Source organism: Sprattus sprattus (assembly GCF_963457725.1).
Source record: "Sprattus sprattus genome assembly, chromosome: 1".
Taxonomy (NCBI): Eukaryota; Metazoa; Chordata; class Actinopteri; order Clupeiformes; family Clupeidae; genus Sprattus; species Sprattus sprattus.
In genome coordinates, this window is record NC_137920.1 from 51,598,777 (window position 1) to 51,618,779 (window position 20,003).

At 44.0% G+C, this 20,003-nt stretch overlaps 1 protein-coding gene across 1 annotated transcript in view; it reads right to left on the reverse strand.

The window, feature by feature from the left end:
- The window catches only part of srrm3 (serine/arginine repetitive matrix 3), a gene marked incomplete at both ends in the record, with an annotated part of 28,311 nt that overhangs the window by 4,036 nt on the left and 4,272 nt on the right, over positions 1-20,003 (reverse strand). Inside the window, 9 exons of the mRNA XM_080844849.1 lie at positions 5,383-5,548; positions 6,125-6,229; positions 6,505-6,555; positions 6,796-6,831; positions 8,946-9,023; positions 9,786-9,869; positions 13,876-13,974; positions 14,859-15,017; positions 16,245-16,337. Coding sequence (XP_080700975.1) covers positions 5,383-5,548; positions 6,125-6,229; positions 6,505-6,555; positions 6,796-6,831; positions 8,946-9,023; positions 9,786-9,869; positions 13,876-13,974; positions 14,859-15,017; positions 16,245-16,337 — 871 coding nt within the window. The remainder of the gene's footprint in view (positions 1-5,382; positions 5,549-6,124; positions 6,230-6,504; positions 6,556-6,795; positions 6,832-8,945; positions 9,024-9,785; positions 9,870-13,875; positions 13,975-14,858; positions 15,018-16,244; positions 16,338-20,003) is intronic.

Genomic DNA, 20,003 nt, shown 5'->3' on the forward strand with positions numbered 1-20,003 from the left:
TGTAAAACAAATTTAGGTTCAAGAGAAGAGAGAGAGAGAATAGAAAGCAACAGAGACTTTGTAGAGTAGAAAAGGAGGACTTCTTCAATTTTAGAAAATGGCTAAAAACAAAAAAAACGTGAAACCAAACGCAAAAAATAGACAACTTGACAGAACATCACAGAAATGGAAGGAACAAAATAAAGATTCACAATAATAGAATCAGTCGAATCAGAAAACAAATCGTCTTTTACTGAAGAGTAACTTCTGTTTGTCGATTTTTTTTTCCTGCAGACAATTGCTGAGATGTGAACAGCGACCCATTTCCTTTGATTTTTTTTTATCGTTACTCTGTTTAACTCCCTTTTGGTTAACATCCACTTACCAATAAAGTGGTATTCCCTCCTTTAGTAGGTAAGGTATGAAGAAAAGGGAAAAGTGGGGCAACATAAGTGCATCATTAGAGTCACAAAATGCAAGAGAAAAAGACACAAAACCCTTCCCTGGCAGTGATTCAATGAGACAATGCATGGAAATCAAACCAAATAGGAAAACTAAAGAAAAAGTTGCAATGTGCAGGGAAACGCTGACTCTAAAAGAGATACGTACATACGAATGCATTTTCACTTACTTTCAATCCTCTGTTCTATCCAAAACCAAGCTATGACCCGAGAGGCTCTCTCTGAATCCATTAGCTAGCTTCAGCACTCTAGTTCATCATACTATTTAATCCCTTCTGTTCTTACGCCATTGAAAGTTTATCACATCTAATTTGCAGTTACTGGATATCTTAATTTTTTTATCACAAAGGGATGATTTTGCCGTATAATTTACAATAATTCAGTCAACCTTCTATCCTAACTATCCCTCAAATAGTTAGTCTGTGATTGTTGCTAATCCCAGGTGTAGAAACAGGGCTGGAAACAGGCTTCTGATACATTTTACAACAAGCCCTCTTTTGAAAGAGTATTTCTACTATATGTAGTTGCTGTTAAGAGAGAGTGTTATGTTTGAACACGGTACTGAATCAGAGCCTATATTAATTTGTTTGTTTGTTTGTTTGTTTGTACGCTCTTGTCTCTCTCAAACCTTTGTCTACACAAAATAGTTTTTAAAGAAAGCACTTTTAGATGACAACGCCATTTACATTAGGATTCAATCTTCAGAATTTGAACATGTTCGACTTTTAATGGGCAGGTAAACACTAGTCTTGCATATCAGTGTTGCTAATGCAATATCTGGTCGACTTGCAAAGCTTCAGTAGATATGATTGTTTATTAATGGCCAGAGTGGCTAAACCAATTTCAAATATTAATGAAAACTATTAAAAAAATAGAGGATTTCACAAAGTGAAACCACTCTGTGCTGCTTATCTGTCTTAGATAAGATAATCCAACAGCAGACACTCTGTTATAGTATTTTGTACCCCGACAAAAGCAGCTCTACAGCACTAAGGATACACAAACCCCCCTGATGCTGGTGACAGTAGTTAGAAATGGCCTTTACGCACAAAAAAACAAAACATGATCAAATCATAGGACGGACGTACCATTTCACCAAGGAACAGAAAATGCGTCACACACATGAATGCATTCTACCCAAACAGAAGAGAGACAGAGAAAGAGAGAGAGGGAGGGAGAGAGAGAGCTAGAGAGATGGATGTTGACAAGGACATGGACCTGAGAGAAGGGCAGTGTGCTGGACACTTCAGCATGAGAGTTGAGGAAGAGAGGTAAAAAAAGGATAGATTTAAGGAGTTGGAATTTTGAGAGAAAACTACTATAAAATAGTTAAAGAGTAATCTGTTTTTTAGCACAAGTAAACGAAAAGAAAAAAAGAGAGATAGAGAGAAACATTGAAGTCAAGCTAGGGTGCTTCTCACATTCTCATCTGCATAAAGACCACGTGCGTAGGCAGAGCGTTACCTACCTTCCATTTCAATCAGAGACACGTATGCAATATCAACAAAATAAGAAAAAAGGAAGACAAAACAAAAAGAAAAGAAGAAAAAAAAAAGAAAAGGAAAGTTCTCCGCAGCGGAATGGAAAAAAGACAATGAGTTCTTTTAGTATCAATGCTAAGAACTGACCCTGACACTAAGGAGAGAGGAAACAACCCAACAAACAGAACTAAGGGGAGGAAAATTAACCAACAAACAAGAAAATAATAATAATTATAATAATAATAAACAAACAAACAAACAAACAAGACGTATCTCGCAAGAGAGGGAAATATAATTTTAAATAGAAGCTAAAAACAAACTACATAATTTGCTGTCTTTTTCGCTTGAACAAATGCAGCTAAGGTTGAATCAAACTGGAGAGGGGTTAAGGTCTGTGGATAGAGGCTCATGAGGTCACAAAATGAAACCCATTGTACAAGTGGAATTGCTACAGAGGGGTGGTAGGCCAAGGGCATGCAGACTCTGGCAAATGACAAAGAGGGAGAGAAGAGCAAGTCAGGACAACAGAGGAGTGAATCACAGACAACACAAATGGAGGGAGGGAGGGAGGGAGAGGAGGAAGAGAGAGGGCTTTGGGGTAGTCGCTGCTAAAATGGAGAACTAGAGTCAGCTCATTTAAAAGGGACCCCAGTCACATTTTGGAGTATCTCTTTGCCAGCTACACTGTAGTCCTTCAGGATTCTAAAGCAATTCAGGGGACAGACCTGTTCATTTCAGAAGTCCTTCTGCAACCACTTTATTTGTCAACACATAATGGTAACTAGTATGTAACTTAACATAATGTCAGTGGATAGTGTTTTTTTTTGTTGGTTAGTTGGTTGATTTAAAGTTTAGGTCATTTAAGAAACCACTCCTAGTTGAAGATTTCTCGATTATTAAATGCAATTCCAAATGGCTTGGGTCCCTTTAAAATACCAATGTCACTGTTGTGTGTTGTCCTATTTAGTTTAAACATTGTACCACTGCACTCAATAAATGTGAATTTATTTGACAAATAACCATTTCCGCAATCAAATACAACTACAGACAGAAACAAGAGGACAGACTGAGATGAAAGAGAGAGTGAGAAACACCTAGAAACTGCACATGTGCTAGCCAAAGAACCATTGAATATCAACAGTCTGGTAAGAACCAGGAAATGACACGCAGGATGAGCTTTGGGCATGGTCCCGCACAACAACCCCACCCCCCAGAACTGGAGTACCCGCTGCACCACAATACAGTTGAGATCCTGTTTGATTGGGGCTACACACACCCAGAGAGAGGGCTCATGACACTCAAGATGGCGCCTGTGAAATGAGCATTAGCTGCTAACAAGCAGGCTGTTTTTAAACCAATCAGGGCTAACTCTACAGAAACCAAAGCACCTGATTGGTTTAAATCAGTGGACACAGGTCGCCTTAAAAAAAGGCGCGAGTTCATGAAACCTCTCTGGCTGAATCCCCATTTATTTGGACGCCCTGAGAGAGCATTGGTTACCAGGGGGAGAAGGAAGAGTTTGACAGAAGTGACACTGCCACCTAGAGGCAACATGCAGGTCAAGATGACAAGTAAACAGGAAGCAAGTAAAGAAAAAAGGGGCTTGTTGGGCACCTGATGGCTGGAAATTCTTAAGCCAAATCTGGAGGAAGGGAAGCTACAGTATTACTGAGCAGAACATGTGCTTTTCAGACAACTGTATTGACATGTAAAAAACTAATAATACACATACCCATTTAACCTACTTGGTCCAGTTCCAAAGCATTTGAGTGCTTTTCACACAAACGAGACAGAAAAGTTTGGGCATTTATTTATGGGAAGATATCACTCAAAAAAATCAACAGCGGCAGAAAATAAACAGAGATGGATGAAGCAAGCAGTGTGTGAGAGAGAGAAAGAGCAGTTGAAATCTCCTGGTAAGAACACATGCATACTGGAACAAAATCTGCCCAAATTAGCATCCAAAAATCTGCAACACCACTTCATGGAGTATTCAAGAAAACAATGTACATTCATTTTGAACGAACCTGTGACCCACATGCCTATTACCTTGGTACTGTTCTGTAATGATCTCTATTGTGAGTCGTGAGAGCTGTTAAAAGGACTCTGATTTTCCAGATAAGGTCACATTTGTGTTGAAATGTTACGGACGGTGGGTGTTTTTCTATAGTAAAAGTGTCACCTGTTTCTGTGATTCAAAAACCATGTCAGTCAGTCTCGTCCCACATGTGTCAAAAAGCTTACCATTTCATGGAGCCACGGTAGATACATATCAGCAGGGAGGAACAGAGATATTTGCATCAAGACCTTACATCCTTTATGCAGTTCAGCATGTTATGTGCTGCTATAAACAAGTCATTTTGGGTTAAACTGGCAAAAGTTTGCTATACCATGAAGCTATCAACAAGACACTACTGTAGCTAATCCTACACCACTGATTTACCGTAAGTTGCCAACGTTTAAAAGTTATGTATTATTAAGCAGGTATGAGGAATCACATAACAGTGAATGAACATAAAGCATCCATGCAGAGGCTGAAGAATGCTCATAGCTGTAGCCACATATCTGGCCTTCCTATCAACAAACTCTCTTATATTTCATTGAGGACCAGTAATAGAACACGTTGCTTAATAAAATGAGGTCCAATTTGGTACAAACCCTCAGTACGAACGTATGTCAAGGGTATCCTCTTATCAATGTGAGCCTGGCTGTTGCAATGAATCATTTATCCTTTCAAGTCTTGTTTGTCCTTTAGGACCAAAGGAAAGGCTGTAACATTTCTTATCAACAAATGCAACAGACTCACATTTTATTCCTGGTCATAATAAAGTAATGGCTTTATAACATTACTTTAAAAAGCTGAATTTCCTTCTGCCGAAAGTTCCTGCTTTTTTCTGTTCAATTACCCTTATGAACCCTCATCTGTACACATATACATTTCGAAAATTTGGATATTCAAAAAGTTATCCTATGAAAATCATCACTTTGCCTAAGCCATGCACAATGTTAGTCCATGTGCTTGTGCGGTTTCCTTCTGACCTGATCAACTGTCCACGCTCCTCTCTGCGTTCTGCTCTCTACCCCTGGAGAGTGTGAGTTAAAACAGAGCGAGATGCCACATATGGTAGCGAGATCTGCTTGTCTTAAGGAGGTGTTGAACATACCCCTTTGCTGAACACATCTATTTTACCCACAAGAGCAATCAGAGAGACAAATACCTCTACTGAGCCAAGTGGGGGGAAAAGATAAACCCCATAACAACAAAATAAAATCAACCAATTAACCAAAAAAACAAACAAAGGACAAGCAGGTCTACCGACACAGACATAGTGGGGTCAGAGACATCAGAGTCAGCTCTAAGGAGGCAAGGAGTAAAACATCGTTAGAGTACGGGAGGCCGGAGGAGGTGGGGGGTCGAGGGACAGGGGATGCGGTGGAGCGGGAGAGAGGAGACTACGTACATCTTGCACTTTTTCTCCGTCCACATGGTTGTAGACGTGCTCCTTGCCGTTGCGGGCACGGTGGCTGTGATGGCCGTTCTGCCAGGCGGTGGGGTTCTCAGTGGCGGCGGGGGGGCTGGGGCTGCGGCTGGACCTTTGGCCGTCCGTCCGGTGCTTCACACTCAACCTGTGGCGGGAGAAAAGGAGCAGAGATTCTGCCGTTACATCACGTGCAATACAAGACAAAGGATTTATTCAGCACACGCATGTTATGCCAATGGGACTTTTCAACAAATGCTTAAAATGTGGACAGAACCATAATGCTTGGCTTAGGGGAAATGATGGAAAAGAGTCAAATCCCCGGTAATTCAAATCTATTAATTACTGAAGTTATTCAATCGCAAAATGACATACAGGAAAGTGAAATGATATTTTGGGGTTCTTGTTTCCTTTTCTGTGCAAAGTCTGCCATAAGGCGCTAGTTTATGAATTTTCTGTGTTAGTTTAGAGCTTTGCGTCATATGAGACTTGGAAAAGTGGCAGTTTTGTAATTTAATTTCAAGTTTGTATTCTGAACAAACTTATTTTTTGTAAAAGTTAAAATGTTCACATTCACTGATTGGCCATGGCATGGTAAATGGGACACACCTGTTTGTGTGTGTAGGTGTTTCAAGAGATTTATCAATGTGTTTGTGCGTGTAGATGTTTCAAGAGATGTATCTTTCTTCCAGGCTGTGCTGAGAGAACAGACGACGTGCTGTACCTGGAGGGGGACTTGGAGAGGCTCCCTGTGGAGGAGAGGGAGGCACTGCGGGAGCTACAACTTCCTCTCCTGTGGGACCTCCTGCTGGGTGAATCTGCTGGTGACCTAGGACACAAACACACACACACACACACACACACACACACACACACACACACACACACACACACACACACACACACACACACACACACACACACACACACAGAAAGGAACATTTATACACAGGAATACAGACAGCCTTAGTCATCTCATAGAGTTAATGCTGTTAATTTCTATTGGCGCTGTGGCTCAGATGAATTGCTGGGTGTAAGTGAATAGTGAGTGGCAGCTGGGGGCTCTGAGGCAGTGGAGAGACACAGGCTTCCCTGACAGCTCACCTTTTCCTCTGCTTGTTCTTGTCTTTGTGTTTGTTCTTTGGGCTCCCAGACCTACACCGAAACAAGAGACACCATCTTCAAACACAGCAGACTATTGGCCTCCGATACACTTGATACCGGCATATCAAATGTTAAAAATCTGATAATGTAATTGGTGGTGGAGGATGACCCCGACATATAAAGCGCAGAGGATATTCTTGGTGACAGGGAGGAGCGCTAAAGCACGCTCCTTGTTTCCATGGTGACAGGTACCCCACACTCCTTTTGAGTTTCTCAGAGATGTGATCTCACCTGTATCGCCTCTTCCTCCTGGAACCAGATGCAGACCTACACAAGGAACACAAGACTCAGTTACACAGCTCTATCTTTAGGAAGCAGGCTTTAAAGGACTGTCTTATGTTGTAGCAGAGGGTCTGACTAAACCGCATTTAAGAAGAGGGAACAGACTTCCTGACAGACTACCACTGTATACATTATTAAAGACCATGAAGGCTCAAAATAGCAATAAAACAATGAAAGCTTTCTAATAAAAAACCAAACCTGCATATAAGATTCTGATCTATAAAGAAGACCCTTTTATTGAAAGCCTTTTTCCTCAGATCGGTTTGCAATGCAAACAGGAGAGAGCAACTGCACAAATTACACTGCAATAAAGACTCAGTTACCAAATGACCTTCACACACTCCACACTCCTGTTGCTCCAGGGATTCATCACAATAAAGACTGAGCCAGAGCAGAGTGTCTCCTGTGATACGTATACACCTGCTATGTGCCAGGCATGAACGAAGCCACACGCAACACTGCCTTGCTACGTCCTCTTTCAATGAAGCAGAGTGGAGGAGGGAAAATGATTAATAAAGCTGTCAAAACAACACTAGGCAACACAACAGTGCCGTGGCTCCTCACGTGGGTAAATAAACCAGAGACGTCAGACGAGTCAGCCACACACACACACACACACACACACACACACACACACACACACACACACACACACACACACACACACACACACACACACACACACACACACACACACACACATACACACACACAAACACACATTCACACACAAACACGTAGACTGACGTCATTCATTTTCTATCAGTCTCTAACAGTATACATTCTATTCCCTGAGTATGAATTAACCCTCCATCACAGCAGAGACGCACACATCAGTGCTTCATGTTAAATGACAGTATAAGAGCGTAAATGACTGTATAATATAAATGAATGTATAATACAGGAGCTGCATATCTGCATATAGTGTTTCACACAAACAGGGTTTCCTGAAGTCCATAACCATGTCCTGAGACATTTCCCTGAATGCTTCATTCATTGCCAACTAAAGACATATGGTGATGAACAATCAATGAAATTAAATGCAATTAAAAAGGAGACTCTGCAGTTCATGCAGGGAATGCTACCTTCGTGGCTGTTCTGAGATCAGTGTGTGTAGTGATGGCGACACGGCCCACGACAGCTCTCTACTATATATCAACCGTTTCATCCACAAACACAAGCAGTGGTACCAGCGTTTCTCCGTGCAGTCTGCTGTCTGTGCCTGTTAAACTACATCACTCGCCCACACTACCAGAGCCCAGCAGAGTCCACACTGCCCTTCTCCCTAACACACATACACACACACACACACACACACACACACGAACACACACACGCACACACACCAGCACACACACACACACACACACACAAGCACACACACACACACACACAAGCACACACACACACCTCCCTGTGCTCTCCCCTGTCTCCTGCCCTGCATTATTTATTAAGGTGTATGGCCAAGGCGGTGTCTGAGATGTGGTGTCACTTTAATGAAATATGAGGAGAGAAAAGGGGAGGGGAACAGGTCTAAAAGGTTGGTGTATGGAGAGATGTGTGTGTGTGTGTGTGTGTGTGTGTGTGTGTGTGTGTGTGTGTGTGTGTGTGTGTGTGTGTGTGTGTGTTTGAGGGGTGGGGGGGGGGGGTTGGGGTACACAGGGGGAGGCTGCTACTGCTGCTGCTGTTGGTAATATGCTGGGAAGCTAATTTTTTCTCGTTCCGAGGTGCACAGACCGTCCAGGTTATTAGAGGAAAAAATGGGCATGTTTGTGCTTACCCGAGGATGAGGAACGGGACGGGAGCATGCAGGGAAAATGAGGACGAGGGAGAGAAAGAGGAGAAAAGAGACAGAGCAGGAGAGAGAGAGAATGAGAGAGAGAGTGAGGGAGAGGGATAGAGGAGGGGGAGGGGGGCAGATGGCCGATTGTTGTTGATCCCCAGTGCATAACCTGTAAGGGCTGTCTACTGGAGGGCAGCTTTAGCACCCCCCCCTCTCTGTCCTGTTTTTGAAATGAGAACAAATGAGGAGCATTTTAATCTTAACGCTGATCTCGCTGGACGTCATTGAAGGTGAGCGGATGAAAGAGAGCACACACCTGTCTCTTTTGTGCCTTCTGCTGCTCTTCTTCCTCTTCTCTCTGCGGGGAGGAAGGGCGAGGGAAGGAGAGAATGAGCTGTCACATCTCCAGAAGACAGCAGGACACACAACGGCAGAGACTGGAGCAGAGACTCGCTCATTCGTTATGGCGATGAACATAACGTCATCTATGTGCTTCCTCATTGGTGCGATAACAGCACACTCAAATCATGCATTATAGATGTTATAGAAGGTAACGCATACGATCACATCGTTATTGTGGTCCTCGTGTTGTGTTCGCCTTCCTCTCTTTCTGTTGCATGTGTAGGTATGATTATAACAAATTAATTTCACAAAACAATACCACATGAACTGCACAGATTGATAGCCCACATTATTTTAAATAATTGCATTGCAGCAGTATACATCCTACCCTTTCGAATAGCTATGCTGCACTTCTCTTTTTTAAGTCACTGGCTAAAGGATATAGGACTGAGGTAGTCTTAAGTCACTGTCTAAGGGATATAGTACTGAAGTAGTCTAAAGTCACTGTCTAAGGGATATAGTATTGAAGTAGTTTAAAGTCACTGTCTAAGGGATATAGCATTGAAGTAGTCTAAAGTCACTGTCTAAGGGATATAGTATTGAAGTAGTCTAAAGTTACTGTCTAAGGAATATAGTACTGAAGTAGTCTAAAGTCACTGTTTAAGGGATATACAGTAGTACTGAAGTAGTCTAAAGTCACTGTCTAAGGGATATACAGTAGTACTGAAGTAGTCTAAAGTCACTGTCTAAGGGATATAGTACTGAACTATTGCAAGACAGAAAGAATAAACAGAGGAGAAGCAATCCCACCCACCGGCTTCTCTTTCTCCCTGATTTTTTCTTCTTTCTCTTCTTTGGACGCGGAGAGGGGGAACTACTAGACTTCCTCTTTGTGCTGCTGAGGAAGTGAAGGAGATGAGGAATATTCATGAAAAAAAAAACCCGGATCGCTGCAACGCTCAAAGCAACTCTGACAGTTTGAAGAATACTTTTCCATGCAGCTAAAAGAAACAACTCCCTCTCATTACCATCAAATGATGGGCTGTCAGGCAAAGCAAGAATTAGTGTATCTCTATCTTCAAGGTTTCTTCTGTTGTTTTCCTCAGGACTAACAGTATTAAATATCCTCTTAATGAGTGTGTGTGGGTGTGTGTGTGTGTGTGTGTGTGTGTGTGTGTGTGTGTGTGTGGTGTGTGTGTGGTGTGTGTGTGTGTGTGTGTGTGTGTGTGTATGTGTGTGTGTGTGTGTGTGTGTGTGTGTGTGTGACGAACCCCTTTGGGCTCGTCTGCTCTTTGCCGATTTGACTGTTTGTGTTGGTGCATGAATGACTGTGTGGGCCATGTGAGTGTGTGCGTTGCTGCAATCTATCTGTCTTCCAGGTGCGGGTGATCAACCACCTGTGGGGGGCGTGTCCCGGTGCTTTAAAGAGCTGGCACTTTCCTGGATTCGAGGAGGAAGAAGGGAGACGGACGTTGTCGCGGATTGAATTGTTGGATATTGTTGCTTAGGAATTGAAATTGAAACTTCGTGTAGTTCGAGATTTGTGATTAAACCCTCGTGTTTTTGATAAATTGTGTATTTTCGGTTTCTTGTGACAAGGCTAAGAGCCAGCTTTGTTACAGGTGGGGGCTCGTCTAAACTGCAAAATTTGTAGTCGTGGCTGGAGAATATTTGTTTTTTTTGGTTCGCACGCAGGTTTCCGCGTTGGCTTTAGCCTAAAAAAATTGTGTTATTTCTAAAAAACTCCTTAGTTAGGTCGCATTGTTTGGACAGCATACTTTTTCTTGTGATATTGAGTATAAACGTCGGGGTAAGTAACCACGTTATTCTTTTGTTAAAAACACTTCCCTGTGGGGTACGTGGTAAGAGCGGTTGTCTCAGGGGCACATTCCAGGGTTCAGTTTGTTTCATTCTGAGACTTTCTGGGCCGCTGGGCTTTTGTTGCGTGCATAAGTACCCGCCACGGTACCCGTGTAAAGATAGGTCTACGACTTGTTTAGAATTTACTTGTTAGAGGGAATTTGTTGACTGTAAAGTATTGGATAATCGTGTTTGTTGGCAGAGATGGGCGAAGTAGAGGAATTCATCGCAGATCGCTCTTGGGATCTATTTAATGGTCTCACAAAAGATCAATTAGATCGGGTTGCTACGCACTACGAAATTGATGTGAGCAAAGGTGACAAAAGACAAAAAGGCAATCTTAAAAAGGCAGTAAGTGCAGGATTACTTCTGAAGGGGTTCTTAGATAAGAATACTGGGGGACTTACTCCCTCTGCTAAGAGAACGCCTTCTACGTCTCATATACTCTCTCCAGCTCCAGGAGGCAGTTTTACGTATGAAGAGCAACGCGAATTACTTCGTCTTCAGTTAGAGCACAAGCACGCTGACGTTGAAATGAAAAGGTTAGAGTTAATTGGTGCGGGCAAGATGAGGCCTGATAATTCTGTTGAGGCTCCTCCTCAAAAATGTCATATTTCGGCGAATTTGCGGTTGATACCTCCGTTCAATGAGAGAGATTTGGAGTCATTTTTTGATTTATTTGAACGTGTGGCGGATGCACATGACTGGCCAGATACAGATCGCACCCTGATGCTGCAATGTGTGTTCAGGGGTAAGGCCCAGCGCGTATATTCTGCTTTGTCACTGGAAGACAGCCGTGAGTATATTAAAGTAAAATCTGCGGTGTTAAAGGCCTACTCACTGGTTCCGGAGGCTTACAGGCAACGCTTCCGTAGCTTAAAGAAACGTTTGGACCAAACTCATGTGGAGTTTGCACAGGAATTAAAACTGCAATATCAGCGTTGGTGCTCTGCCTCTGCTATTAAAGACTTTGAGGAATTGTTTTATTTGATGTTGGTTGAGCAATATACGAATACTTTGTCTGCGCAACTAGCCACGTACATTGGGGAACATGACAAATGACAAATGTTTCTGAGGCCGCAGTACTAGCAGAAGTCACGGGTAATGAGTCCTAGAAGGCCTGACTGGTATCAGGGTGGTGCAGGTCGTCCTGTGCCATACCCGCACGAGGTTTATCCTGCCGTCCACCCACCTCCCGTTGAGGGGGAGGGGTTGCCTGATGGCAGACGAGAACCTGCTACCAGATATGACACACCCAGAGTGTGTAATTATTGCCTTGGCAAAGGACATTGGAAGGCAGACTGCCCTGTCCTTAGACAAAAGGCTAAACCGCGTGCTAACCCTGAAAGGTCTGCTGGTCCTAGCAGTTTTTTAGGTGTTTGTAGGATATCAGAGGATGATTGTTTGGTTCAAAGCCAGTATTGATAATAAAGAGTTTGGAACAGTACAACATGACATGTCTGTCATCCCATTTCCCATGAGGCTTTGCTCCGACCATTTTACATAAATGTATGAATAAAAAAGCAAATTAAATCGCTGGCCAATTTATATTTGTGGTCATGAAAGTTATGTTATGTCTGAATAAAAAGAATTAGATCAAGATAGGAGGCTAATCAAAAATCAGTAGGCTGGGTTAATGAGAGTAAATTCGAGGCCCACCACGAGTGAGATTTTGAGGGAGAACAAGTGATATATATAGTGGTTGGAGATTGCGAAACGATCACGTGGGGCAATGACGTCATCAGGTTGCATGAATCCGTGCAGACTAACACCAGCCCCCGTACCGATTCAAATCTACTCACTTTCTACCCCCGATTTGGATCGTTGCGGATAGAGAGTGCGGATAGAGTGTGCTCATCTACATGATAAGGCTATCTGTATTCTGAACAGCACGGACGGAGACAAACTAGACGTCGTATAAACAGCCTCTTAGATTGTCTTGAGGAGGTGGGAGACCGGCGATGGCCAGTGGTGTTGGAAACAAGGGTGCCGAACTGTGAGTCTGTCCAAAATGTAAAGCATGTCCTTGTTTAATGCGTCTGTGGAAATGTTATGGCAGGTGCGCTTTTGCGCCCTCCCGATTAAAAGTTTGTCTTGTCTGTCCTCTAACCTGTTTGTTCTTGCCTTCAGCCTCCCAGGGCCGGGATTCGCTGGTGCTGCAAGAGACACTTTGGGTTGGGTTAGAGGGATAGGTATTTGGTATTCATGTCACTTTATTAGATAGGTTGTCACATAGGATAATGTGCTACTTGCAACTCACTGGTGAGGCTAGTGGTGATAGTGATAATGGTGGTGGTTGTGAGAATGATTGCTTGGATAGCTATGGTGTTCGGAATTAACTGTTTGATTGTTTATATGTAGATGTACGAGGAGCGTGGTATTGTGCTAAGCTTTGTAAGGGTGAGGGTGTGACAAACCCCTTTGGGCTCGTCTGCTCTTTGCCGATTTGACTGTTTGTGTTGGTGCATGAATGACTGTGTGGGCCATGTGAGTGCGTGAGTTGCTGCAATCTATCTGTCTTCCGGGTGCGGGTGTTCAACCACCTGTGGGGGGCGTGTCCCGGTGCTTTAAAGAGCTGGCACTTTCCTGGATTCGAGGAGGAAGAAGGGAGACGGACGTTGTTGAGAGCGGATTGAATTGTTGGATATTGCTTAGTTGCTTAGGAATTGAAATTGAAACTTCGTGTAGTTCGAGATTTATGATTAGACCTTCATGTTTTTGATAAATTGTGTATTTTCGGTTTCTTGTGACAAGGCTAAGAGCCAGCTTTGTTACAGTGTGTGTGTGTGTGTGTGTGTGTGGTGTGTGTGTGTGTGTGTGTGTGTGTGTGTGTGTGTGTGTGTGTGTGTAGAAGCGGGGTTAGGGTGGGCACATTAATCAGTGAAAGCGCACACATTTGTTAGTTGCTCAGGGCACAGAGATAATCCCCTTTGCTTCTTGGCATGCATCTCCTGCCCAATCTCCAGCATGCAGTTGTCAGTGTGTGGGCCATGCTTGTGGCAGGACACGGGCGTGAGCGCCAGTGTGAGCCGTGCCGCCATTACCTGTATTCTCCGTCATAATAAGCGCCCTGCCACTCGTAGCCGTCTGCGAGAATGGCGTCGTTTAGGTGCTCCTCGTCACTGTGAGGGAGGAGACCAACTCTGAGGAGGAGACAGAGACAGGGGGCACGTTGGCCAATCAACATAAAGATGCCAATTCTACCTCTGACAGTCATCTATTTCAGTCATCAGTTTTTAGATATGTTTGTACAGTTCCCTCAACTCGTCAATGCATCAACACTCATGAAGCACAATTCACTATACCAATAAGTTATCAATTCAGACATATCCATATTGATTGGTTTTGGCCTAGAAGAGTCACAAAGCAAACACACACACACACACACAAACAGACAGAGCTTAATTATCAAGGTGTATCACTTGTGGGGTGATGGTGTTGAACTCAGTGTTGGCTATCCTCTTATCCTTTGAGATCTGGCCATTGCAAGAGTCACAGAAGGAGCAAACAACCCAGTGTGTGTGAGTGTGTGTGTGTGTGTGTGTGTGTGTGTGTGTGTGTGTGTGTGTGTGTGTATTTGAATTTGAATTTGAATTTGAATTTGAACATAACTTAGATCTCTCTTGCTCAATGCCTTCTGAACCCCACTTGAGATCTCTTTCAAGGAAGGCGCTGGTAGAAATTTCACACTTGAGTTCGGAATAGCACTCGCTGTCACTTCCATTCAAAAGAAAATGACAAGTCACTGACTGAGGACCACGGCCATACAACTATCGCACGCTCTTACGAAACGTCCTCATATAATGGTAATGTCACTTCAGAAAGTAATAGTAACGGCCTTTTCCAATTACTATGTCAGCGCTGTCACCATTCGAACACTAAAAGGTCACAGAAGAGTGACTCCAATGAATCCACGCTCGTGACACAACATGTCCTTGTGGCAAAAGCACAAGGAGCGTGTGATAAACTCTCTTGACGTTGAGAGTCACGGCCTCTTGTGTGACCATAAGCGACACTCTCTCATTACCCGGGTGTCCCTGGTTGGGCGAAGTGATAAACGGTTGCGGTGGTTTCCCCCAGGGTCTCGGCCACAGACTCAACAGGGTCATTTGTTATCTCTAACACAACAAGCCATATACGGCTCTCCACTTTAGGGGCTCGGGGAGATTCGGGGCTACGTGATGTTCTGGAATGGGAAAGTGTGATTTTTTATAAGGGATAAAAGCACTCTCTAGTCCTAGCCACTAGTACCTTTACCAGGGTCCGTTTTTCTTTCAGGATGCACTCATCCATTCGTCAACATAGGCTGGCTCTATTGAAAAGGCAATGTAGAAGTTCTCCTGAGGCTAAAAACAAAGTGAGAATTGAGAATCTTATCCAGACAATTAGAGTTTGACCTTCTACTGTTCCTGCCTACTGGTGCTCTGGAAGGAGTCTTGGGAAATCCTCATTCTTGGTCTGGGCACTGTCATATTGAGGGCAGCAAAATGGCTGGTCCAGTACTGAGTGCGGGAACATGATACAGCTAACTCGTGCTCTGAAGGTATACCTGACATTGTTGTGGATACTGCATTAGAGCTTGTCTCCGCAAGCACTCTTGACATAACTCAATATCACAAGATGTAAAACAACTAACAAATGAACACACACACACACACACACACACACACACACACACATGTTTAAATATATATAAAGAGAGAGAGAGAAAGAGTACGAGAGATAATGTGTGTGTGGGTGAGAGAGAGAGGTTAGGGGAGAGAGGATAAATCAGTAATGAATTTTCATCGAACGTTTGGTGCTAGTTGCAAAATGATGCAAAACATTTATGGATCCTTGGAACAGCATTTGGTGCGTGTTGCGGCTGTCGCCAACCAGTTGTGCACTGTTCTGTACTGTATCAGTTGCTTGCTATCCTTGAATAACCACCATTCTCATGCTCCATGTCAGCCAACCTTAACTAAACATAATGTAACATAGCTTGGCAAAACTAAAAATATCCCTTTTCATCTCCTTTTATGTCAGAAATATATACACAAACATATACAGTATAACAAACCAAAAAAAAATCCCCTGAAATGTCAGACAGGTGCCATTTCAGAGTCATGAGTCACGTCTGTCTCTCTCTCTCTCTCTGTCACTCTCTTTGTCTCTTTCTTTGTCTCCCTCTCTCTCTCTCTCTCTCAGCCAGCCTAGGACCACACAACCTGCTAATGAGCTCTGTGTCCAGGATCCATCATGGTCATGAAGCCAACCTAGCCAGCTGGTCTGTCGGGAGACACAGTGACTCATGCATCCACACAGTGAACCACCAGGGACGACTGACGTGTACACCATCCACCTCCACCCCTCCCCCCACCGGTGTGGTGATGTTCTGCTAGCATGTTGTGTGCTGTGTGTGTATGTGACTTACGGAGGCTGGCCCTCTCTGGTGATCACCCCCTCCTTCTCCATCAGCATCTGCCGGAAGGTGCCCACTTTCTGCCTGACCTCCTCCTCCGAGTACCTGTAGAAACACAAGCACTACAGCCCTTAGAAAAACAGACAAACAAGTGCATTCAGAAACGTTGAATAACAGCGCAGTTTAAACACGTGTAGTGCGGAACGTGTGTAAATGCTCCGAAATGTACTAACAGTGCGTGTTGTGATCAGCGAGTTTAAGACCATTTGAATGTTAGTCGGATAAATCCAAACCCTGCTGGCATGTTTCATCCGATCTCTCAGTATGTGAGGGATTTCAGAAGAGATTGGAAGAGATTAGAGTCTGTTTGTTTCTGGAGGGGACACACAAGGAATTTGTACGGGTGCAAAGACGGCAGGCACTCATATGTCATCCAGAAATATAAACACAGACACACACTGTGTAAACACGGCCTGATTTAACACGCACGCCACGTTTGCCATCCACATGGCCACTGCCTTCTCAGTGATCTAGTTTCCTCAAGACAACCATCTCATGTGCTTAGTGAATATGATTACTTGCTGAATGAATGTAGTTCAAGAATTCTTGCCTAATGAAAATGATTCACATAATTCTTGCTTAATGAATGTAGTTCACATATTCTCGTTTTATGAATTTAATTTCATCTATTCTTGCTTAATAAATCCACCTGTTGCTTCGGCTCTAACTGCTAGTCGGCCTTTCTACACTCTGACCTAACGCACACAATAACGCACACAACATCAATATGAAGCCTGTGGAGGTATGTGTGGCGGTTCAGAAAGAGGGAGTGAGGAGGGCGGAGGGATGATTGGTGCTGCACTGGAAGACAAACCCAGGCAGTGGATGGAGATTTGAGAGCAGTGGAGCATGAAGAATATGGCGCGGACGAGGCCAGTCACTCCATATATCACCGCAGCGCTATCTTCTCCGCCAGACTAATCGGCGTCCATCAAAACACACAGCCGTTTGCGCGCAAGGCGTGTCGGCTCAGGCTTTTTTGCTGAGGAAGAGAAAGCGGTGTGACGACCATGGCGTGTTTGTTTAGCGCCGTGACCGGGAGCGGATCGGGATGCAGGGCTGAAACATATGTGCAGGCTGTTCAAGCGCGCTGCGTAACTGAGATGTCACTGCTGGAGCTGATAGCTGAGTTTCGAGAATGTACCCTACCCTTTCAATGCAAACACACGCACACTCGCACACACAAACACACTCACACACACACACACACAGGCGCACACACACACACACACACACACACACACACACACACACACTTCCTCTCTACCTTCTTTTTTCATTGCAGCCACAACACATCAGGTTATGGTACAGGTTCCCTAGAGAGCACAATTAAGCATTTCTGAGGGCCTGTCAAAAGAAGACGTGGTTGCACTTCACACTACAGAGTACCTGTGGTGGCGACAGATAAAAGAACAGAGGTGTGAGCACCCAAAAACAGTTTCTGAGTTTCTCATTGAACACAGTAGTAGAGAACACAGTAGACACACAAAGCATCGTCATCCCTTTCACTTCAACATCGCAGGGCAGCAGCAACAGACTGATTTGGAGTCATGACGTCCCGGCAGTTTGTCTACTGGAGGGGTGCCAGAGCACACCGCTGACTGATCTGAAGACAGGTGGGAGGGTAGAGCACACGTTCAAGGTCAGACACAGCTTATATCCAGGGGAGAACTATGGCTGCTGAAAATATCGGTCTAAATAAAGGCCTCTGTGTGGTTAGAAAGCCACTGTCTCTGTTTAGGACCTGTGAAGCATGTAGCCTACCTCTGTAACTAAATAGTGTACTTAAGTCAGATCTAAGAGGGCCTTTAATGATACTTCATTATATTAATTTAATTTATATCTGATAATATAATCCATATCTGATGAATATCTTGTTAAATTGAAGGAAAATAATAGAAAGCAGCAATGAAATTTCAAATGCGTCATTTAGCATGACAAAACGTCCTATTTCTATCCTAGCCAAAAACATATCTCATTTCAGTTACATGGGTATCATTTAAATGCAGATAATTTATTTCACCCTCCATACCACCCAGGTGTCTGCTCGGAGCTGTCCGTCGGCCCATGGTGCTGAAAAGTATCTCTCTCTCCCTCGTTCTTTTTTCCCCTCTGCACAGTGCCATAAAGGTACTGTGCATATAACTTTGCATATAAATTTGCCGTGGAATTAGGCACGCTCCGGCGCCTGTTTGCCTTTGGACATTAAACAGGGCTCTCCCCCCCATTCATCCACACAGCGAGCCATCAGCCATCAGCACAGCAGCCCAGGAAATAAGATTAGCGAGCTCTGGCATACCCACACGGAGCTGACGGGCCCCAGTACGACACCCTGTGCCCCTGCTGTAATGCAATTTCAAGCTGTAGCAGCTGTCCCCAAGACCAAGGAGCCCTGCGCAGCCAGACATTATTCTTCATTTACAGCCTAACACTGAGCCGAGGTAGGGTGACCAGATGCACACAGACCAAATGCAAGACGCATAGTAAGCCTGTGTGGGACAATGTTACCAATGCTGAGAGGTAACCTAAACCTTTCAAATAATGTCTATTTCTAACGGAATAAAGACACAGTTTATTCTGCTTTTTGGGCTCGTAACCACCTACACTTTGTGTCCTCGAGTCGATTCTCCTCAGCCACTGGAAGAAAGCCAGGCTTTTAAAAAAGACACAACACTATAACTTTCAGTAGAAGTTACACAGCCACGGCATAAGCACCTCACAACCACCACCGCGGCAGGTAAAAGAATGCATACATGTGTTCTAATTTATGATGAATGAAGATGCGGGACATTATCTTAATATGTGGGATGAGGGACAAAGAGTCAAAATGCTATGCAGTACAAACCAAAGCTGTCCACCTGGTATCACTAAGCACAATCCCCACACTACACTACACAGGTCTACACCAATGAGCTGTGGGTATGGATTCCCTAAAAGTGCTTACTGTTCGATTCTGTGATGTGACCCACAGTGAGATATTATAGAAATGGAGGCTCTATTGACCTCCACTGTCTAGTCACCTTATGGGTTCCCGCTGGTTACCGCTGTTATTATTTCAAGAGGAACCCACAATTACATTTTTTTTTCTGTTAAATATCAGATTAACTGTTCACTTTCAGAGCTGGATATATAAAATGGAGGACTGTCTTCACTGCCAACAAGATGACACAGCTATGATGAAAAGACCCCGCATCTGTGAGCTTTGACTCTTATCTCAGAGATCCGCTGAACTACAGAGTCAAAGGCTCAAAGCCATGGAAACCCTGGGATTGACCTTTCTAAATATCGCCCACGAACCAGAGAGAGCCCAGCTCTCTGACACTGGATCCCGTGGGCGAGAGGCTGGGTCGGCCTGCTGGTCGGAGGCTTCTGCAGTTACCTGGGGACAAGCCAGAGTTGGCATGGTTCAGGACTCCCTCGACGGGCTCCGTCTTTTGTGGTTAACTGAATGCGAGGTGAACAAACAGAGATTAGCGCTCTGTGCCACCAGAGATAGCTGGCTAGCTGCAAAACATCAGGAGAAAGGCTAACAGAGCCACAAGGGGCCCAAACTAAGCCCCTGTTTTCTTTCCTTCAAGGCATAAGCCGTGAACGTGGATATTAAACACATCCGCTAGCCGACCTGAAATCCCATTTCAGATTCTTCAGTCTAAAAACTCTGAGGCCTGACCTTAAACCACCCATGACCACTGCCTCTACTGAATGATTTCT